General features: G+C 49.7%; 1 protein-coding gene across 3 annotated transcripts in view; it reads left to right on the top strand.

Moving 5' to 3' along the window:
• Positions 1–23,809, top strand: part of LOC138567267 (rhodopsin kinase GRK1-like) — a 270,406-nt gene that overhangs the window by 227,695 nt on the left and 18,902 nt on the right. For 2 of the 3 annotated variants that reach the window (XM_069645312.1, XM_069645302.1), the window contains 2 exons: positions 11,603–11,727; positions 15,332–15,533. In XM_069645312.1, the coding sequence (XP_069501413.1) occupies positions 11,603–11,727; positions 15,332–15,533 (327 nt within the window). The remainder of the gene's footprint in view (positions 1–11,602; positions 11,728–15,331; positions 15,534–23,809) is intronic. The other variant, XM_069645321.1, reaches the window with a different exon arrangement.

The raw sequence follows: 23,809 nt of genomic DNA, 5'->3' as shown, positions 1-23,809 counted from the left end.
CAGGTGTTCCAAATGCAAGAGGAAAGGACATTTGACTAAATGCTGCAGGTCAGGCTCAATTCACATGGTGGATGATTGGTATGACCAAGCAGAGGAAGCCGCCTTTGTCATAGGAGAAGAAGAAGAGGAAGAATTGGACCTTGGACATAGTTATCTTAGATTACTACCCAATAGAGATGATGATTTACTCTGGAGTGAAATACACACGACTATCAACAATGTTTTTCAATAAAAGGTTCCCTGGCAGACACCTAATGGATGTAAATATCAGGTTTATAACATATGGTTTGCTGAAGTTGGAAGAAGGCAGCTTTATTGAAAGAGTAGAGTTTTCCCAGTGGGTCTGCTTTAGTTTTAGGGGCCAAACCAAATGGGCAAAAGAGGCTCTACATAAACATTTGTGCTTTGAACAGGAATTTGATTCTAGATTGGCCTCCACTTCTAAACATCACAGAGACTCTTTCAACAATGAATGGTGCCTGTGTTTTCTCATCCTTAAATCTAACATTGACATACAGAATTGATCAGGATTTGAAACAACTAGTGGCTTTAATCACACCGAAAGGTCTATTCCAGTTTGTAGGTATGCCCTTCGGTCTGGTGACTGCAGCCTTGGTTTTTCAGAGGATAATACTTGAAATGTTCAGGAATGAGACAGTTGTGATTTGTTTTCAAGGTGACATTCTAGTGTTTGGTCCAGACAAGCAGACACATGATCAGAGACTTCTCAAGGTGGGCAGGCTGGTTAGACAAGGTTTAACGTTCAGTAGAGAAAAGTGTAAATTCAGCCAAAGGAAAATAGACTATCTCGGTCATAAAATGACAGCCGAAGGAGTTAATGTAATGGAAAAACTAGCTGATAACATCATGAATGCTGAAGAACCAAAAAACAAAGAATCCCTGCGCACCTTTCTTGGTATGGCCGAATACTATTGACGCTTCATACCAAATGTTGCTGACATAACAGTCAACATGAGGTCATTGTTGAAGAATCACGCTCCCTATCAATGGAGTGGACAGTGTACGAAAGGGTTTCAATCCATAAAAACTGTCTCGGAATCCACTCCTTCTCTTAAAGACTTCAAGCTAGGCAGGAAATGAATAATCTCCACTGATACAAGCAACATGGAATTGAGTGCAGGATTTACGCAAGTGGAGGAAGACAAGGAGTTTGCCATTTGCATTTGCATCTCATCTGCTTAGGGGAGCTGAAATACACTACTTCACAATTGAGAAGGAACTTTTAGCAGTCAAACGGGCAATTGAAAATACAGAAGATAGTTGTAGCATCGTCAAGAATAAGAAGATGGGCTGTAGCACTACAAGAGTACCAGTTCGATATGGAATGTGTTCACGGGAAGATGAACATTCCAGCTGATTGTTTATCTTGCATGTGTGTTACAGAGGGAGAAGAAGAGGATATGGAGGAATATGAGGAGGATTGTGTGTTGTATGGTGAACAGAAAATGGTAACGAAAGAGGAGTGGGAGAATGGGATGAAAGAAGATGAGACTTTCAGGAAAGTAAGAGGTAGTTGAGAAGATAAGTGTGTTAAAGAAAGAAATGATGAGTGGTACGATTTGAAAGGGCTGTATTCAAAGGAGAAAGAATTGCATATGGCGTGATGTAGGGTGATAGAGTGATACCCCATGTAGTGCGATGAAAAGGATTATTGAATTTGCCCATGATGGGCATCAGCGCATTACCAAGACCGAAGAGAATGTGCGAGCTGTGTTTTGGGGGCCTGGGTGTGATATGGATGTGGAAATGATGGAAAGGAATTGCAGCCCCACTGTGATGAGTGAGTTTGGTGTCAAGCAAAGTCTCTCGAAAATAGTACACATGCCAACAATGCCCTGGGAAAGGGTCAGTATGGATGTTGTTGGACCCATATGGAGTAAGGGTGCTGATAAGTACTGTATTGTTCGGGTGGATGTTTTGTCCAAATGGGTGGAGGTAAAAATGACATCATCTATAACAACGAAGGATGTGATTGACTAAATGGGGGAAGTCTTCATGAGAGAGGGTTATCCATGTGAATTGGTGACTGATAATGATGTGCAATTTAAGTCAAGAGAAATGTGTGGTTATCTCATGGCAAATGGCATAAAACATAAGTGTACCGCAATGTATCATCCGCAGGCGAATGGTTTGGCAGAACGCTTTAACAAGGTCATCAAAGACTGCATAAGATGGGCCTAGTCCAATGTGAGGACTGGGAAGAGGTAGTGCTGAGTAGGATGTGGTGCACAGGTTCTATCTACATACTATGACAGGGGTTTTGCCTTTTGAGGCGTGTATGGGCAAGAAGCCCAATTACAAGCTATGTCCTCCTTGGATGAGGAGAGATAGGTGGATGTGGGAGAATGTGCGAGAAGCGAGAATGCCTACTAAGAAGAAACACATTGCTAATAAAGCCAGGTATGATGTGAGGAAGTCGGTCAAGGAGAGAAGAGGGGGAAAAAGAAGATTTTGTGAGGATCAAGGTACCAAGTGCTTTAAGAAGAGGTCCCGTGCGACAAGTTCCACTACTCTGTGAGGACAGAAGATGGAAGGGTTTGGAATATGAACTGTTGTAAGGGTGGATGAGAAAGAAATCCGGGATGAGGAAGTTGTTGATGAAGCGTGATACAGCAAGTGGCTAGGGGTAGGACTCTTACCTGCTGCAAGTCTGTTAGGGCTATCATAATACCCAATAAATTCAAAGACTTTGTTGAAGGTTAATAGGAGGGAGGTGTGTAGTGTGCATGTCACTAGGTGTGTGTGGGTGTATTATGTGTAGGTTGGAAGGTGGAATGTATGAGGTATCCTGAATGCTAAAGTGATGGTTGATTGCATAGGAGAGTGACTTGATGGATGGACGATGCACTTCTGATGGGCATGCATAAAGAGGACTTGAAATAAGCTGATCTGATCTACACTTCTGCCTAGGCTTCATCACTACAAGCACATTTCTTTTTTTTCTCAAGGCTATGGTCTGTTTACACTAAAAATGGTGCAGAATAAAAGATGTATAACATAAAACTCTCCTTCCTAACACCTTCACATTCACCTCCCCACTCCTAGCACCATTGCATGTACCTCTCCTTCCTAACACCTTCATGTTCACTCGTCCTCCCCGCTCCATCACATGTACCACTCCTTTCTAAAACCTTCACTCGCCCTTCCTAGCAGCATTACCTATAGCTCTCCTTCCCAACACCTTCATGTTCACTCGCACTTCCTAGCAGCATTACATGTATCACTCCTTCCTAACACCATCAGGCTCACTTGCCCTTCGTAACTGCATTACATGTATCGCTCCTTCCTAACACCTTCATGTTAACTTTCCCTTCCTAGCTCCATTACACGTATCACTCCTTCCTAACACCTTCAGTTGCCCTTCCTAACAGCATGACATGTACCATTCCTTCCAAGGGTTTGAAATTGAAGGGAGCTGGGGGCTATTTAGCTCGTGCTTTTAGTATAGTAGAGCCTGGTTAGCTTGAAACCAACAGCTACCAGGAGCTACTTCTGGCTCCTAGGGCCAACTGGTGCCTTCCAAACATGTGTGAACGTGCAAAGGTTCTGGAATGAGATTAAATTTACCTGTGTAAATGCTGAGATTACCAGATATCAATGGACCCCGAAGGAATGTATTCTAGGGATGTACACTAGGGCCAGCAAACATAAACACGTCACCAGATTTATGGATTTGGCCTACATTTTGGGTAAGAGATGCATAGCTATGATGTGGAAGTCGAACAGGGGGGCGAGGCTGGAGGTGTGGTTAAAATGAATGCAGCGCTGGTGACAGCATGGGGTCGGGCCATTGGTGTGCATGGTGGTGAAGTGGGCCTCCTCTTTGAGGCATGGAAATCACTGGTTAATGCTGCATTGTACTCCTAGGATGATAAACCCCCATGAACCCTCTGATAATTGAAAAATCTTGCCTATAACCTTGCTAAATAGACAAATAGCGGAGGTGGGGCCTGCTGCCTCCACTCTGCCAGGCCAGTGGCATGGATTCAGTGACTCACACCCATACCTACACAAGAGACAATGTTGCCAGAGATCAATATAAATATGTGATACATCAGCATTACTGGTTGGTTTACTTTACTCTTGTCTTTCCCTACCCAGTGTTGTTACCCTACACGTTTGTCTTGCCGTCCTTCCCGTATCTCCCTCTTTTACTGTTAATTCTGTTGGCCTGCTATGACATGATGTACGTTGATACATTCATGAACTTAATAGCATCCTAATTGCTATGCTTAACAAAATGGCAATAAAAATGTTTTAAAAAAAAGAAAAAGTAAATATGTCATTAACTTTGAGTATTTGAGAATGTTAATAAACAAGAATTAGAACAGATCTAATACACATTTAAACACAATGGTTCATACAAAATGGACAAGAAGTTAAAGGAGCATCTCTGGTAGCTCCTTGTTCCCCTGCGGTAGCTCCTGCCTACTGGGTGATGCCCCAGGAGCTGGTTTCAGCTCCTGCTCATCGATTCTCAATTTTCGAATTCTGCCTTCCTAACGCCTTCATTTGCACTCGCCTTTCCTTTCACCATTACATGTACCTTTCATAACACCTTTACCTTCACCTCTTCTGTCTCTTACAATTCCACATTCCCCTCTCCTTTCAAGTGATTTTACATTGTCCTCTATCCTCCATACTCCCTTCACATCCACATCTCTGTCTTAGCTACACGGTCACCTATTTCCTTAGCTATTAATTTCATCTCCTACCCAGAACATTTACAGTCATGCCTCTACTCAACACTGTTAAATTCACAAGTCCCCACCCTAACCCATTCACATTTACACCTCTCCCTATGCATCCCCCCCAAATTGTACTCCTTTCCTGCCTAACACCATCACATTCTCCCTTCTCCCTTAATACCACCTTAACATTCACTTCTGAGAAAAATAGTGGGGCTCATGTTGCAAGCAACCCGTATATTCCAGAGACCACTTATGTTTGCACTTACGTTAAAATCGGTCCTTTCATGCAATGTTTGCGAATTGTGCTACTAAGTGTAAAGAGCATAAAAAGCTGGCGAAATCGCCTCTACAGCTCCCTTTTTCACTTTGCAATGCAAATTGAGTATACGCCTTCTGCCATTTACACATGGCAGGCAGCGTTTACAATTGCTTCCTATGGAATCTGTCTGCTTTTTTTTCCATAGGAATCCACAGCATTTATACCAGCCTGAAACTGGAAAGGACATGGTTCCATCAATGCTGTTTTATTTGTCTGACAGGATGGGAGCGGCGAAGTTTAAGTTACTTACCTGTAACTATTGTTCTCCAGCATGGGTCTGGCATGGGTTCACATGCTCATTAACATTCCCTGTTGTCAGGCTGGGAATCCTCAGTAAAAGAAAAAACGGTTTCACTTTCACTTTAAAACTGTATTTCTCATCTAAATCAGTTACTGTCCTCTGGGTCATACTGCCCCCATCCAATGACAGTCCTCTCCCTATGCCCTGTCTCTGGTAGCCATCTTCAGTTTTGGTAAGCACGTAAAGTGGCAGTATGACCGCGAAGAGCCGCAGAGGGGCCGCAGGGAGGGTTTGCATGTAAATCCATGCCAGACCCATGATGAAGAACAATAGTTTCAGGAAAGTAACTTAAACCTTCTCCATCATGGGGTCTGGCATGGATTCACATGCTCATGAATAATGAACACACAGCAGTATAACGTTACACAACCACGGTAGGTGGCAAGGCTCAACAGGAGCAATTAACGCTTAACCCTGAAACAGACTCACCTCAAGCGAACAGGTTGTGTAGCACTGCTTGGCCGCCTCTGGTCTCCTCCCTGGAATCCCTGTTCATGCAGTAGAACTTTGTGAAGGTGTGCATCGACCTCCACATAGCAGCCCTGCAGATGTTCGTAGGGGCACACCAGAAAGGAACTCTGTCATCGCAGGAATCACTGTGGTGGAGTGGGCTCTCAGATGGCCCGGCAGCGGTCGGTTTGCCAAACGATGACAGTGCAGGATGCAGCCAGAGAGCCACCTCGATATGGAAGCCTTGGACAAGGCCTTTCCATGGTTCACAGGACCAAAGTTCACAAACAATTGAGAAGTCTTCTGAAAACTCTTTGAGCGTGTCACATAGAACTTCAAAGAACAAGCTACGTCCAGCGAGTGCAAGGCCCTTTCTGCCAGCGACTAAGGTTTCGGGAAGAAAACAGGCAACACCAAAGGATCGTTGAGGTAGAATTCTGATGGAACCTTAGGCATGAAAGAGGGCTGTGTATGCAGTACCACCCTCGATTAGTGGAAAGTCAGGTACGTTTGCTTGCAGGATACGGCCTGGATATCACCCACACATCTGGCAGAGGTGGTAGCCACAAGGAACGCCATCTTCCAAACTTGAGTGGGGCCTGATGCATAGGCTCAAAGGTGGCCCCATGAGCCTTGTCAGAACCACATTGAGTTCCCATGCCAGGGCAGGAGCCTTCACCGGCAGGAAGGATCGGAAGAGTCCTTTGAGAAACTGCTGGACAAGTCCGTGGGACAACAGCGAGGATGTCCCCAGGAATCTGGTGTATCGTGAGCTAGTCCAGCCTTTGCCAAGGACAGCAAGCATGGAATAATCTGTGAAGCCGTGACCCTCAGAGGGGTAATTTTTTGTTTGCGCCCTGCACCATGTAGCAAAGCACTTCCACTTATGGATGTAGCACTTTCAACAATGCCCTGGCTTTGGTGAAGACTTCTATGCAGTCCGCTGGCAACTCATAACCTCCAAACTCTAAGGCTGCAAGAGCCAAGCCTCCAGGTTCAACGATCCTGGGTCGTGATGAAGGATTGCGCCTCCCTCTCTGATGAGCAGATCCGGAAACACCAGCAACTTGACTGGAGGCAACGCTGGTCGGCTGAGAAGATCCAGATACCAAATCCGCCTCGGCCACACCAGGGGGATGAGTATCATCTTGCATTGACACTGTCTCAGTGTGTTGATGACACATAGCAGGAGAGGGAATGGAGGGAACGCATACAGAAACGGCCCTTCCCACAGGATGGAGAATGCATCCCCCAGGCTCTTTGGCTGGTGGAATCTGCTGGCAAACATCTGCCATTTGGAGTTTGCTGCCGTGGCAAACAGATCGATCTGGAGTCTGCCCCATTCGACAAACAGGCGGTGCACCTGATCTTGACGAAGTTTCCCCTCATAGCAGGAGCGTAGTTCCCTGCTGAGTGAGTCTGCGATGGTGTTCTTGACTCCCGCCAGGTGGAGAGGGATGAGGAACATCCCTTGTCTGACAGCCCAGTGCCACAAGTCCTGAGCTTCCATGGAGAGTGCTGGGGATCGAGTACCCTCCTGCTTCCTGATGTAGAACATGGTGGTGGTGTTGTCCGTGAAGATCCTCACCACCTTGCCTTTCAGAGATGGTAGAAACGACTTGAGGCCCCAGAATACTGCCCGTAGCTCCAGGATGTTGATGGGCATATCCTCCTCCGGCAGCCAGAGGCCTCTAGCGTGCAGAAGTCTGGTGTGTGGCCCCAAACCGTCCAGGGAGGCGTCTGTGGTGACTGTCTCCTGGAATGGGGGGTTTGAAATCCTGTGCCTTGGGCGATGGGGGCACAGACCCCCACCACTCTATCGCCCGCAGGAACTCCTCGCTGAGGGGGATCTTGTCCGTGAAACTTCCAGACACCTGTATCCAACAGGCATCCAAGAATTCCTGTAGGAGTTGCATCTGCAAACTGCAGAGACGGAGGATGTAGATGCAGGACGACATCATGCCCAATAACGACTTGATGTCCCACACTGGAGCCGTCTTCACTGACGACAGCCGCTGCACCTTTCCTTGAATGGCTGCTAGCCTCTCCTCCGATGGCGTTGCCAGTCAAACCACAGCATTGAGTCTGGTGTGGAGGGACAGCGCGGTCCACAATGGCGTTAAACAGGACTTTGGATAGTTAATGGCGATTCCCAGATTCGTCAATAATCGGACGGTCACCTTTGTGTTTTTGTTGGCCAGTTCCTGTGAGCGAGCACGTATTAGCCAATCATCCAGGTATAGATATACATGTATGCCCTGCAGACGTAGATGGGCAGCCACCGGTGCCAGGCACTTTTTCAACATTCTTGGGGCCGACTTCAAGCCGAACGGTAGGTCCTTGAAATAGTAGTTCTGGCCCTACACCACAAAACCTAGAAATTTGAAATGTTTCTTGTGAATGGAGATGTGGAAATAGGCGTCCTCAAGGTCCAACAGCGTCAAGAAATCCTTTCTTTCCAGTTGTCCGAGTACGTGTTGAATCGTGTCCATCCTGAATTTTTGGGATTTTAAGTATTTGTTCAGATGGTATAGGTCCAGGATGGGTCTCCAGCCCCCTGTCTTCTTTCTGACCAGAAAGTATCTGTTTGGGAACAAGCTCTGTCGCTCCTTTTTGTACCATAGTTTGCAGCTCTTCAATGAGCTGAGGGATGTGCTGTTCCTGCTGGGAGAACCAGCGCAATACGAGGACACCTGCTTTGGAAATCCAAGGTGTGCCCCTGGGCGAGAGCATCCATCTGTCGGTGGTGACCTTCCTCCACTCACTGACGAAACCTCGTCAGCCAGCCTCCCATCGGGGTGCACAAGTAGGGGTCCGATGACTTGGCCTGTGGGCGGCCGTGACACTGTCCGCCGCTACCGTAGACCTGGGAGCAGCCCCTGTAGGCTTCTTTCGTTGAGGAGAGGTAAGGCTGTCTGTAAGACATAGAGAAACCCATTCATGACCTGCCCGATTTTCCCCTGGTGGAGCGAAAAGAAGACAAGCAGTGCTGCTGAAGAGTACGAAGGGAATGCAGCATCTCTGTATCTGTCTTGATGGCCTGGAGGGACTCGTCGACTGCCTTCCCAAACAGATTGTCACTGTCAAAGGGCACATCTAGCACCTTCACTTGGACTTCCTGACAGAAGTTATTGGCCTTCATCCATTCCTTCCGATGAAGGCAGACATCGTTCCCCATGTGTCAGAAACCTGTGTCGGCGACGTCCACTGCCACCATGATGGCATAGTCCGATGACAGTTCCCCTTCCTGATTGATGGCAAAGGCTTCCATCTTCTTATCGTTGGGGAGTAACTCCAGGGTTGGTCCTAGCTTGTACCACAATTCCCTGTCGTACCTGGCTAGGATCACCAAGGCATTAGCCAACTTGATTGTGGCTGCCGCTGTGTAGATCACTTTCTTCCCCATGGCGTCCATCCTTTTTCCCTCGCTGTCCAGAGGGACTGACGGTGATGAGGCTGGAGTAGCCGATCTTTACCTTGCAGCCCCCCGACACCACTGAGTCCGATGATAGTTGCGACCTCAGACACTTGGGTGCAGAGTCCGGCACCCTATACTTCTCCAGCCTATCCCGCTTGGCTGGAGCTGTGCAAGGGTTCTTCATGAGGGCCAGGCCCTCCTCCAAAATATCTTCCAGAAAACGCACCACCATGATAGTCTTCCTTTTAGCCTCTTGCCTTTGATACATGAAGCCATCATTCTTGGTTTTCTCTGGCACCAGCTGGAATAGCTCGGAGGTCCTGGTGATCATGGAGTGGAACGATCCCACCTCGTTCGGTGGGGAAACTCTATGAGGAGCATCCAAATGTGGCGATTCACTGTCCGCTGGGATCAAGTCTTGGTCCTCGTCTGTACTTGTGCCCGTATCCATCCCAGTACCTGTCTCCGAGCCATCCATAGGTTGAACGGCAACCTGGTATGACTGTTTCCAGACCTCCTCGCCCCACCTTTTTTCCATCCTGAGGGAGCTTGATCCGTGACATGGGCCAGTACCTTTACACCCTCTGCAGTGCCTGCAGCCTTTGTCAATGCCTCTGCGGTAGTGTTATGTCCTGGGGGCAGGAACACTTTCTGCGCTGCTGGAGCAACCCTCGTAGAATCAGCGCCCGTAGCTGCCATAGTAGTAGTACATGTCGACTTTGTCTGTGCTGGTTGAGCCTGCTTGGGGAGCGCGGCCTTCTTCTCCTCTACTGTCTTTGGCTTATCCAATTTCTCTTGTAGCTTAGCCAGGGTGGATGACCTCCTCTTTAAAGAGGAGCTCCATGGTAGGCTGGCAATGGAGGTGGAAGGCAATGCTGATCGCGCCCTATCCAAATTGGGACCCGCATCATCGGCGAACCCGGTGTACTCGGACTTGCAGATCTTGGTCTTATCCTGGACCACCACAGATGGGGCAACCTCAAAGGACTTAGAAGACCGCTCTTCAGAACGACTGGTCCTGGAATAGGATGACCCTGCTCGAAGCACTGGGCAAAGGCCTTGTTCGAGTTATGCAATGCCGCCAGATTACTATGCCTGTCTTTCGTCATTTTCTTAGGGAAACTGAGGCATATTTTGCACTCTGCCACCTTTTGGTCTGGATGTAGGCAGTAGAAGCAATGTAGGTGCTTGTCTTCCACAAACACATTTCGTAGCCTGCATTTGGTGCTGGGTCTGAAGAGGGACCTTCCCTCCTTCTCCTCCGTCATGGTCAGAGGGCGCAAAGTAGGACCAATATGGCCTTCTAGAAACTTTGATGAATCTTTGCCCTTGAGGGCCGCAGAGCTTCATCGACAACGGATCCCTGTTGCCAGCAGATGAGGAAAAGAGCACACAGGATCTTAGGAACACAAATTGAACTTTTCTCGTCAAAAAACTCAAAAAAACATAGAAATAGCTCAGAGAGCAACTCAAAGACTCCCAACACTGAAAATCTGCAGCGCATCTGCGTGCAGTAAAAATCTGAAGATGGCTGCCAGAGGTGGGCCTTAGGGAGAGGACTGTCATTGGATGGGGCATTATGACCCAGAGGACAGTGATTGGTTTAGAGGAGAAATACAGTTTTAAAGTGAAAGTGAAACTGTTTTTTCTTTTACTGAGGATTCCCAGCCTGACGACCGGGAATATTCATGAGCATGTGAATACATGCCAGACCCCATGCTGGAGGAAAATGGAAATCCTGTCCTGTATCCCCTCTCTGCAATAACAATTAATGAAAATGTGGCATAGCATAAAATGCTAAAGACAATGGCCCTCATTACAACCCTGGCGTTAAGGGGTTAACGGCGCCGTAAAAGGTGGCGGCGTCGTTAACCCCTTAACGCCTGATTATGAGGTCCCTTTGCGGGTTGGCGATTTTAACGCCTGCTTTTTGCAGGAGTTAAAAACCAACCCGCAAAGGGACCTTGGTGCTAAGTACGGTGCCGCAATTTACGGCACCGTACTTAGCGCCTTCCCCATTCCCATTTAGCCCTATGGGGCAAAAATGGGAATGGGGAAGGGCCATGGCGGCATGGGGAATTACCGCCCCGCCAACCTCGGAATCGGGCGGTAATTCCCTATTCCGCCATGGCGGAATAGCACCATGGTCCAACGCCAGGGTCATAATGAGGGCCAATTTGTAGGCTTAAATTATACGCTACACAGTCTCAACATGAGCTCCAGTGTGAAACTCCATCCATGCCTACAACATTTCTAAAGGGGTCAAGTTCAAAATTGAAAGTTCAATCCAGCAGCAGAATTGCTAAATCAAGTACCATTTTTTTTTTAAACAAAACTGAGTCTTGTACGTAGAACTCTATAAGAGTACACTATAATTAACTAAGGCATTTTCCCCCTTGCAGGTTTCATGGCTCCGGAACTGCTGAAAGGAGATGAGTATGACTGGAGCGTGGATTACTTCACGCTGGGGGTCACCCTGTATGAAATGATTGCGGCCAAAGGCCCATTCCGGTCCCGTGGAGAGAAGGTAAGAACAGAAGAAATGGGTATCAGAGAAACTGAAAAATGATATAGTTCATCTGTGCCCTTGGAGGAATGCTGTCCAAACACAAATTAGACTTTGTAAGCCCCTTCCCGGTTCCTACATCACTTCATCCCTTGGTGGTTCTGAAGACTTTTCACCAAATGCAAGCTATACCTTATTTTGCCCAGCCCAAAGCTATTTAACCTGCCCTCAGCTTTTCAAATTTTCTTACTTCATCCACCATGATCCCTTACCCATTGTGTTAGGACCCTTGCCCCCTCAATCATTCTTATACTCTGTTGTAATGTTGCATCATGTAAACCCTAAGCACTTTGGGGTCTACAACTGGTCTTGGCATCAACTAAGCCTTGTGCTCTTGGCACACACAGCTAGATCTCCAGCAGGTGGCACACCTGAGCCCCCTACTCCTGGAAGTGTTTGGTCCCAAACTTTTAGCAAGGTCGGGTCTCCAGCTTCAGGCACCAACAGGTCTCTCATTCCTGGCAGAGTTTGTTCCTTGTTTATATTCTCCAGATCCTGGTGTAGTTTATTCCCAGGATTCAGGCACAGTAAGGTCTCCAACTCCTCTCACACCTTGGTCTTAAATTGCAGGCATAGTCAGGCTTCCCACTTCTGACCCAGTCAAGTCTTCATCTCCTGGCACACGTTGGCCCTCAGCTTTTGGCACAGTATAGTCGCCAGCTATAAGCACTAACTAATCGTTAGCCCTAGTGCCTCGTCCATGACACAATCTGTTGCATGACTCCTGGCATAGTCTAGTACCCAGTTCTTGCCACAGTCTTTTCTCCATATACTGGGACAGCCTAGTCCCGAGCTATATGTGTACTTGTTTTCCCAATGCTCTTGGTAGAGTCTAAACCTCAGGTTCTGTCCCTATATGGTCCTTCACTCCTTGACACAATCTGGTCATCAAGATCTACGCACACTCTGCTCCACCAGCCTTTAACACATACTAGTCATCCTGCTCTTGAGACAGTCTGGCCCTCCAAAGTATAGGCACATTTCCCTCAGCTACTTTCACCATCTCATACCACAGCCCTGCTACATTCTGATCACACAGTTCCTGCCACCATCTCTTCCAGGCTGTTTTGGTTATTCGAGTTCAGGCATCTGCGAGGAATCTGAGGGTGTCCTCACTTCTTTCACCAGAATATCCTCCACCCAGGGGGCTAGGAAAGGGCCATGCTTTTGGATCCTGACCCTTGGGTTGGATATGTGAGGGAGGATCACCTGGGTGGAGGAGTGGGGATGAGGCACCCTTGGACTTGACGTGCAATTGGCCATTTCCCTTTCACAGAGAGGTGAGTGCCCCCAGGTCTTTGTAGGGTGTTATCAATCCTGTTCTTATTGTCCCATTGACTTGCATACATACAAACACCAGTCTAGTACTGGAATGAAGAAGAGGACTAGGAGGAAGAGGATTGTTAACTTCAGCCAGCGGTCTAGTTGTAGAACCTGTGTGATTAGTTCCCGGAGTGTCAACTCCCAGCAGCGGGAGTTTAAAGATGCTGGAGGTGAAAAGGAGAGGAGTTCCACGGTCCCAGACAGTGGCTTGAGGATGACGTGGCTGTCCAGTGAAACCAGCTGGAAGGAGAGGCGTGGAAGCAGAGCCGGCGAGAGAGGCGTGAGACCGGCTAAGCCGTGGGTGAGGCGGGAGGAGCAACGGAGGCTCCTAGAGCAGAAGATCCAGACGGCAGGAGAACCGGAGAGGCCGTGAAGATGCTGGGCTGCCGAGTGGGAGAACCTCTACACCCTACAGCCATTGCGGAGGATGACGAAGCCGCCAGAAGTACCCGGTGGGCCTTTCCAGGGAGACAGGGCACGGGGCGCTTTGTACCGCATACCGCTTGCATAAATCAGCTGCTGAGAGTCTGTGAGCCAATGATTATAAACATTGAGAACCACTAAGAGGCATATGAACATTGGCGAAGTCCTGAGCAGGATTATGTTAGAAAAAGGCACAAAACCTTGGTAAAGAGCCATTGGAAACTGTGATATGAGACTCAACAAGTGTTGGCAAGAGCTATTTGAAACAGTGATTTGACAAGCAAACGTGTTGGCAGGAGCCACCTGAAACTGTGATTTGAGAAGCTAACAAGCATTGACAAGGGCCATTTGAAACTGTGATTTGAGAAACCTAACAAACATTGGCAAGAGCCATAGGAACCTATGATCTATAACTTGTGAATAGTGGCAAGACGAACATGGTAAAGCAGCATAAGAATGTGAAATGAGAAAAGCCCTTCACCTGGCAAGAGAGTAAACCAGGCACCACTGTAGCAGTAAAGCAGTGGCATTGTGCATATAAGGAACGGATTAGAAGGGGAAAGAAAGGTGTGTCGGTTGTGTGACCTGTAATGGGTGGACCATGTGGTCTGACAGCTGCGCCTAGACTGAGGACACCTACCTATTTAAAAGCCACGCAAATTATCTTTTGAGAATTGTGTTAAGCTTTGTGTGAACTGATATTAAGGAACTTTGTTGTGAAACTGATGAAGAGTAACCAAACCAGAGGAGCAGGAATGTATCCCTGGGAATTGTTTTTAGAGGAAGTTGAAAGACTTGAAGCTTAGGGAAGGGAATCCCTGGACATTGTAAACTGTCTTGAAGCTTGGAGAAGGAAACCTCTTGGCAAGCCTTGAACTAGGAGAAGCTATGAACAGTTATGTGACCACTTATTTAGCTTGACGCTGACATCTCTGCACTTTATGTACAAGTAAATGTGAGGGCAAGTATAGGTTTCGAACACAGACAGACCTTTGGACTTCCTGACTTCTGACAATCCTTAGATTCAGTTAGGAAGGGAAAATCCCATTTTAGCATAGGGCAAGATGGGTCTTTCTCCAACCCTTTTTACGTTGAATACATGTTTGTATCCCAAAGTTTATCTCTGTTGTCTGTGTCTACTTCATGATGCCTTTGCACATCCTGTAAATCGACCCATCACTCTTGGGACTGTGCAATCCCCCGTAATTTAGGATTATCTCTTGAGTTGGGATTTCCATGCATGGGCCATTATCTTCAGGTCTCGAACTCACTAACTTTGTAGAAATGTGGATGGCTTACAAAGCATCTCCTGTGCTTTACCAACTCTAGATATTCAAATATGAAATGCTCACTCCCAGGGCTATGTCAGAGGTTAGTATTCATTTAAAACATTCCAGCCATCCCCTTTCTGTGTTGCTCAAGAAGCACACCATTGGCTACAGGATCTCATTAAATGGATTACAGTGTTGCAGTCGTAAGAGTCACAGTCACATTCTCATACCCCAGTAACTAGACAAAGGAGATTCTTTGATATTCTTTACAATATTGTCTCTCTCTTCCACTGTACTCGTGACCCCTTTCTCCAATCTTTGTATTACGATATTCAATAGATTTTAGTCTTCGTGTTATTCCTGATTTCCTAGTTTAGATGCTTGATGCATTCTTGTTCTACATGTGTGGGGATGCACTAGGGATGCACTGGGGTGGGTGATGCTGGAACTGGTGACACGCATCATTGGATGAGGTCCATATCCATCACTCTTTAAGCCACCTGTGTTTTGTTTCCTCCCTCCCTCCTGGGAGCTCTCCATCTCCTCAGGTGGAGAACAAGGAAGTCACCCGGCGGATTACACATGATCCTGCCACCTATACTGAGAAGTTCAGCACATGCTGCCAGGCCTTTTGTGAGGGGCTACTCATGAAGGACCCCTCCAAGCGGCTTGGGTTCAAGAATGACAGCTGCTCAGAGCTAAAAGGCCAGCCCTGGTTGAGAAAGTTGAACTGGGGAAGACTTGAAGCAGGTAAGAACATTTCCCTTATGCTTCTCGTAGGTTTTAACTTCCTGCATTTGTAGCACTAGAAATGAAAGTCATGCAAGGGAGAGCAGTTCCTAAGTCCCCATACTACCTACTTAAGTCTGGGTGATGGAAAAACAGGTGTCAGCACTTTCCACCACAGTCAAATTAAATTTTGTACATAGGAAATTATGGTAAAACGTGGAAGTCGAGGATTGCAGCACTCACTAATTACAGTTTCTCAGCCTCCATACACCATGATCACCCTGCGCCCATTCTATAAATGTAACGGTTGTGGTGAAAAGTGGCATTAATAATAGATTTTTTTACATATTCTGAGGTTGGAGGCAAGTTGTAGGAACTGCTTCCAGCACTTAGCTAGAAGTATTTCCTCCAGAAAAATGTAGAAGTTACCCTCTGAGAAATTACCAGCAGCGGCAATGCATCAAAACCTGAATGGTTTCTTGGACGTGCCATAATGGGGGTTACTTACAGGTAATCTTCCTTACTCCTAGTCCTACTCTTCCTCGTCCCAGTACTCACATATGAGGTATCCTTCCTCCCCAAGAATCCCTCTTCTATTTCTTTTTCCCTTTGCTCCCCGCCCCTCCCATGGTGATATAACCACACCTCTGTCCCGATCACCTCAGTTACCTAAACCAAATCAATTGGTTTTTCAGCCAGGTCGGGAGGGAGAGGCAGGACTCGAGTACTAGGAGGAGGAACAGTGGGGCTAGGAGTAATGAAAATTACTGTTAAGTAATTCCCCCTTACCTCCACATCCCTTTTCCTCGTCCCAGTACTGACATATGATGAATACCAAAGGCATGCTCTGAATGATAAAGTGACACACAGACCAGCAGCAAAACCACAGCAGACATCAAGAATCACAGGGTACAACCCACAGAGCCCTGTCACCAAAAGCACTTGCACTCGCCCTTGCACCAGCAGACGGAAAAGCCAAGAAACCAGTCGTCAACACCCCTCTATGAACGCAGGAAGAGAGGCCAGGGACCCCAGATGAAGGCCTCCCAAAGCAACAAAGAGGCTGCCAGCCCTTCGAAGGGACTGCAGTGTACAGGACAAACCAAACCCGCCCACTGGTCAGGAAGAAGGCTCTGTTGAGGCGCCGCTTCTTCCTGAAGCGTCCCCTCGGAGAAGGCCCTGCTTGCGCAGGAATGATACACAGGAGCCGGGGTGTCATGCAACCTCTTTTATTAAACACATCGGCAGAACTGGCGAACCTGCCCTCGTCCCTCCCCTTCCCCTGACGTCACGTCCGGGACGTCATGTCCTGTGGGACCCAACGGGGGTCCGCCCACACAACGATGTGGGCAACCTGACATCTCCCCCCTTTTTAACATGCGAGCTGAGGGGCTCCCCTCTTACCCTATCTCCTCGATGAGTCGCGTCGGCTTCATGAGACTCCTCTGCGGTCGTGTTGTCTTGATCGGGGTCGGTCCGTCCCTGGCGAGTGTGGGGAGGGGCGCCTCGCCTTCTGACTCTTCCCCGTCTCCTTGGTACGCTTCTTCGCGTGGTCTGTCCTCATCGCTATCTCTGTCCCAGGCCCATTGGCCTGCTGGAGTCAGTCTGACTCGTTTGAAGTGCGAGCTGCTCCTGGTTACCGTTGAGCGGTCGTCTCTTTGTGCTGTGACCATAGAGCCCTTCTTGTGTGTCACGACCAGAGGCGTGGGTGCAAAGGTGGCTTCTTCTTTCCGGTTCTTGGGTTGCCTGAGCCATACTTCGTCTCCTGGTTGCATTATGTTCTCCCAAGCTCTTCTTTTCCTGTCTGTGATCTCTTTTGTCTTTGCTTTCCTCGCGGTGTCATTTGCTTGCGCTTCTTGTTCTAGCGGTGTCAGATCTTGTGGTCTCGGGTCTTCAGGTAGTCGCGTGGTGATCGGTCTTCGGAACATCAGGTCTGCGGGGCACACTCCCGTCGTGCTGTGGGGCGTGTGCCTGTATTCTCGTAGTAATTGATTGAGGGCCTGTTCGAATGGCTTGTTTTGCACATGGGCTATTTGGAGGGTCCTCTTTATGTTGGCCAGGAACCTCTCCACCATACCGTTGGCCTGTGGCCATCGGGGGGTTATGCGTCGATGTTGAAACCCCATGTACTTTGCGAATTGCTGAAAGTCTTGACTTATAAATGTGGGACCGTTGTCGGACTTTATGATCTTGGGGATGCCATAGGCAGAGAGCATCCTGTCAATAGCTGGAATGACACATGCTGTGGCACTGCTCTCTACTATTTGGGCGTCCGGGTATCTTGAATGTTCGTCCATAAGTATGACCAAGTGTGTCCTGTTGTTCAGTGGTCTGAATAGGTCTACTGCTAGCTCTTCCCACACTTTGTTTGGCAACGGTGAAGATTGTAATGGGTTTGGGTGCGGCGGGGGCGCCACTTGCGCACATACGTTTCCCACTATGGTTTCCACCAAGCGATCGAGTTGAGGGAACCAGACTTTCTGGCGAAGGAGGCGCTTTGTGGCGACTACGCCTCTGTGTCCTTCATGCGCTAGGTGTACTATCCTCTCCCGGAGTGTTCTCGGGATGATGACCTTGCAACCTTTTAGTATGATGTTGTCCTCTACCACGGTCAGCTCTTCCCGGACTTGGTCCAGCCACTTGATGACTTCCCTCGTAGTGTCCGATTCACCTCTGGCTTGGTGTTTCATGAGGGTCGTCTTGTCCATCTGTAGGCAGTGTCGGGCGATTCGCAGCGCTGGGTCTGCCTCTGATTGTATCGATAGCTCCAGCCACCCTACTGGGAGTGGTTGCAGGTGATGTATGATGTAATTTATGTATGCGTCCGCTATGGACGGTTGAGACGCCGTCGTGGACATGGGATGCCGGGAGAGATAATCCGCTGGGTTTTCCTCCTTTCCTGGCCGGTGCTGTATGTGGAACCTGTAGTCCTGTAAGCGTAGGCCCCATCTGGCAATTCGCGGTGGCATCCTGGCCTTCGGGCTGCTGTATATGGTAAGTAGTGCCTGGTGGTCCGTGATGATGGTGAACTCCTTGCCAAACAGGAAGAGATGAAAATATTCACAAGCCCAGACGACCGCGAGGCTCTCTTTTTCGGCCTGTGAGTATGCCTGTTCTGTGGTCGTCATGCTCTGGCTGGCGTATGCTACCACATGCGTGATGTGTAGCTCCCTGGGATCTTTCTGGGTCAATATGGCGCCGAGTCCCACCGGGCTGGCATCCACTATTAGTTCGGTGTCACGGCTGGCGTCAAAGTATGCCATGTCTTCTGCCTGTGCGATGGCCTTCCTTATCGCTTCGAACGCTGCTTGACACTCCTTCAACCATGTGAATGGCATGTCCTTCCGGGTGAGTAGGCGCAGGGGATTACTGACTGTGGCGTAGTCTTTCAGATATCTGGAGCAATAGCTGGCCAGTCCTAGAAACGACCTGAGGTCGGTGGTGTTCACGGGGGGCGTGGCTGAGTTGAGGGCCTCTACTTTTTCCGGGTCGGGTCTCATGCCTTTATCCGAGAAGATGTGCCCGAAAAACCTCAGAGATCCTTTCGAGAACTCGCACTTGGATTTGTTCAAGGTTAGCCCTGCGTCGTCCAGTGCTTGGCATACCCTGTGTAGTGCTAGGTCATGTTCTTCCTGTGATTTGCCGTAGACTAGGACGTCGTCCGAATAGTTCAGACAGTTGGGGACGTGTCTGATGACTTTGTGGATCTCCTCCTGAAAGATCTCGGCGGCCGAGGATATGCCGAAACTGAGTCTTTTGTATTGAAACAGGCCGAGATGAGTGACGAATGTGGTGATGTAACGGGATTCCGGTGCAATTTCAATTTGGTGGTATCCTTTTGTGAGGTCTAACTTGGAGAAAACTCTCGCCCCATGAAGAAGGTGGATCATGTCCGTGATCCTGGGCGCTTGATGCCTTTCCCTTTCGATGGCTGTGTTGGCTCTGCGCATATCTACGCATAAGCGTATGGATCCTTCTGGTGACTTCTTGGGGACGGGGACGATGGGCGATACCCATGGCGTCGGGCCCGATACAGGTTCTATGACGTTCATTTTGATGAGATTGTCCAACTCCTCTTCCACCTGTCTCTGGATATTGAACGGAATGCCTCGATAGTGTTGGGCCACTGGTTTGACCTGAGGGTTGATGTGGAGATGTACTTTCCGGTTTCGCAGCTTGCCTAGGCAGGTGAAGAGTTTTGGAAATGATTGTTCAATTGAGTCCGGTTTTGTAAAGTACTTGTGGGCCATCAGCTGGTATAAGATGTGTACTAGTCCCATGTCTACTGCTGTCCGGAAGCTCAGTATACATCCGCTGTTAGCTTCTGTGTCTAGAATGTACAGCGGGATCTTTGCGGAGTGCCCTTTATGTGTGCATCTGGCTGTAATCATGCCTTTGCATGGCAGGGGTGTCGTGGAGCCATAAGGGTATATGTGTACCGTGGCCTTTCTGATCTTTGGCTGTGTGGTCAAGGACTGATATGCGCTTTCACTGATAATGTTGACCGTCGCTCCGGTATCCACGAGAAACTTCAGTGGGGTGTCATTCACTTGAAGTGTCAAAATGGGGCTGTGTTGGGTGGCCGCCGTGTTGTCCTGTAGGGCCCATACGTAACCTTTCCTTCTCTGATCCTCTTCTGACGAAGGGGTGTCAGTACTGGTGGGGGATCTGGTCTCAACGTATCTTACAAAACGCCGCCTGTGTGATTGTCTCGTGTCCTCTGACGAACGTTTATCTTCGCGTGTGTATCGGCTTCTGCGGTCGCTGTCTTCTTTCCTGGCGCGCTGTCTTTCGCTGTCCACTGCAGGCCTGGGCGGGCTCTGGGGGGTGGGCCGGCGCCTTTCTTGGCAGCGCTGTTTGGGAGTTGTGTGGGTTGGGGCATTCTTACACATGGCCCTGTAGTGGTCCATTCCCCCACATGCAGCGCACTTTTGCCCTACAGCCGGGCATGTCCCTGTGTGTGGGTATTCATAACCACATTTAAAACATGTGGCATCGGGGTGTTTGTTGGCTTGATTTGGGTGGGTATACAGTTTATTGATCGACTCGGTGTTGTCACTGTGTTGGTGTATGGACACTTTTCCTAGGCTGTCCAATTGCGAGTCCACCGCTGCTTCCATGCGGGCCAGCACCAGGATTTCTTCTAGCGATCGTTGTTTCTGTAGGAGCTGCTTACGAAAAGGCTGTGAGAGGCATCCGGCTATTACTTGGGACCTGAGCGCTTCTTCATTGGAGTATCTATGGAATTCGCAATGTTTCAGTTTGATGTGGAGGCGCATCACAAAACTGTCTATTGATTCCCCTTTTTCCTGTCTTGTTGTGTGGAACATGTGGCGCTCATAATCCACGTTTGTATGCGGTGCAAAGTATTCGGACAGCTTGGCGTGTAGCTCCCCGTATGTGACTGTTTCTACATTCAACAGCTCCCCCGCAATGTCTCTTACCGCTGGTCCCACTGCCATGAACAATGTATTTTTCAGCCTCGTGTCGTCCGTCAATCCTATGGCACCTGTGTAGAACTTGAAGTCCCGTAGCCATATGTTCCATCTGGGCCCCAGATTGGAGGTATCTCTGACTTCAAATGGGTTGGGCATGTGCATGACTTGGGCTGCTCCCTCCTGGTGTGCATGCTGGCTGTTGTCCTGTGCTGTGTCAGCATTTCCAGGCGCCGGTCCTACCCCGCCCGAGGAGGACGCTGGCGTGGTCGCCGTGTCCGACATGACTGCGTTGCAGTGAAGAGTTCGTGTTTCGATATGCTGTGGCACCTGGGACTGTGCTTGGGCAGCTGCAGCACCCCTTCTGCTGTGTGAGGTGAATTACCTTCCCCACCTCACCGCTTCCTTGCGGCGTGGCCTTATTTCTTGGCCTGCGCAGCCTCACTCCGCACGTGGGAGGGAGGTTGTTTCCTCTGGCGCCACTCTCCCGTTTTCTGCTGTCACTGGGCGCGCCTGCACGCCTTCGCGTGGGCGCCCGTGTGAGGAGTTCGGGCCTTTGTCACGCGGGAGGTGGGGCCGCGCGTAGTCAGAGCTCCCGTGATTCTGGAGCGCCCGTGTGCTGTGGGCGCCCGTGTGAGGAGTTCGGGCCTTTGTCACGCGGGAGGCGGGGCCGCGCGTAGTCAGTGCTCCCGTGATTCTGGTGCGCCCGTGTGCCGAATCCGGGCCTTTGTCATGCGGGAGGCGGGGCCGTGTAGCGTTGGCCGTCATGCCCGAGGCACGCCGACGTGCTGAACTGCTCGACCGCAGACCTCGGCACGGTGCCAGCGGGAGTCCGTGCCCGCTCGTCGCCAGTGTTGAGGCGCCGCTTCTTCCTGAAGCGTCCCCTCGGAGAAGGCCCTGCTTGCGCAGGAATGATACGGGGGAGCCGGGGTGTCATGCAAACACATCGGCGGAACTGCCGAACCTGCCCTCGTCCCTCCCCTTCCCCTGACGTCACGTCCGGGACGTCATGTCCTGTGGGACCCAACGGGGGTCCGCCCACACAACGATGTGGGCAACCTGACAGGCTCCAGCCCCCTCAACTTGTGAGCTTGAGCAGAAAAGAATAAGGAGAGAACCACTGCACAAGATACGCAGAAGTATGACACCACCTCAGGGGGGAAAGTTGGTCCACAATGAAGAAACAGGGCATCCCCCAGAGCAGCCAAAGAAGAGGCCTACAGGACAAGACACACATGTCCCCAACACCCTATCTAAAAAAGTTGCATTCAATCAAAAAACAGCAGGGGAACCACCCCGAAGGGCACAAAAAGGAATGCCCAGAGAGCCCACAAAACAAGCTGGAGGCCCCAAGGGAGCAACACAGTGAGCAGCACAGGCAGTGATAGGGAGACCTGGACAGCAGAGCGTATGCAGCTGACCCCCTGTTGGCCCTTGGAAGGCTCTAATGTCGGCCTACTAAGCCTGTAAGCCAGAGACTGCCAAGCCCAGAACAAAACCACCTGCATGAACAGGAAAAGTCCAGGTGCAGAGCAGAGGACAGTGAGCAACATATTCTGCAGGCACCAGGCCAGAACACTCGCCCCAACAAGGACGCCACATACCCCTCTATATGGAGCCTGCCACAGATCAGGACAGACCTCCCCTTCCTGAGCCGTCCCTGGGCAACGGTCACCCCCCAGGAGGGGCCAACCCCAGAGCCAGAGGAAAGGGGACAGGAGACAATGGCAGAAGAAAACACCAGGGAGACCATCACCTCTACTGCCAAAATGGGGCTACCAGAAGAACCACTGCCCCCAAGCAGTGGAGTAGGTTTGCTGAAAATGTTGGGGGAACATGACATCTAAAAGAAAGGGGACCTTGCCAAATGAGAGGGACAACATGGTGTGCCATGAAAGCTGGGGGGAGACAAACACCCTTGTCCCCTTCCTAAAATGACACCCATGCCCCCAAGACTCAAACTGCCAAGAACACCTCTGAGAGGAGAGGCAGCGGGGGGAATGAACATAAAGGACCCACTGGCCAAGGGGACATACAACATATCCAGTCAGGGACCCAAAAAAGCTTGCAGATGGACGAAAAACCACCCTACAGCAGTACTCACCCCTGCGAGCGGAGGATCCTGCACAATCCGATGGCCAAAGAGCATCCTAAGGATGGGCACCGCCCCGAGAACCAGGAGAGCTTTACCCGCCCAGCCAAGGACTGTGCCAACAGCCCCAAGGACACTGACCCAGATCTCCCTACCCAAGAAACAGCAGCGGCAAAGCCTGTCCCTAAGAGGGCAGAGTACCCACGCTTGACAGACACAAAAACCAAGAGGGCCCGAAAGGGTGCTACCATAACCAACGTGTTGGAAGACACGGTCGCCTCAGCACCCCCCTTAGCCGGACCTGCCAGCACCTGTAGGAACCACGGTCAGCCAGGATTGGGTATAGGGAACCTATCAGCAGGGTGCCCAGGTACAGCCACCACTACAACAATGTGAGGTCACCAAAATCCATGATCGAAATCCCGGAGCAACCCCCTTCAGGTGCGGATGGCACAACAATGGCCGCAGAAAGAGTGGAGCCCAGGGTACCAGGAAGACACATGATGCCAGAAGCCCCTGCGTTCCGAGTAAGTCTCCTACAGTCCGCCCGGAGGAAGACACAAGAACCTAAAGAGACTCCCGCAGATCATCCACTCTCATCCTGTGAAAAGGACCCACCCCCGCAGAGTCCAGAATTGGGCGGCAAGAAACTAGAGATTCAGGGAGAGGTCAGGTGGGAGCCACCCCAGATGACGAGGGCCCCCAGAACTCCAGGCTCCAGCAAGGCAGACAGACATGGACAGGCAACAGTCCCTTGAACGAAGCTGGGA

This window comes from Ambystoma mexicanum, chromosome 1p (genome assembly GCF_040938575.1).
Source record: "Ambystoma mexicanum isolate Mex_15411 chromosome 1p, UKY_AmexF1_1, whole genome shotgun sequence".
NCBI lineage: Eukaryota > Metazoa > Chordata > Amphibia > Caudata > Ambystomatidae > Ambystoma > Ambystoma mexicanum.
Note: the sequence above shows the minus strand (reverse complement) of the source record. Positions and strands in the feature narration are given on the sequence as shown.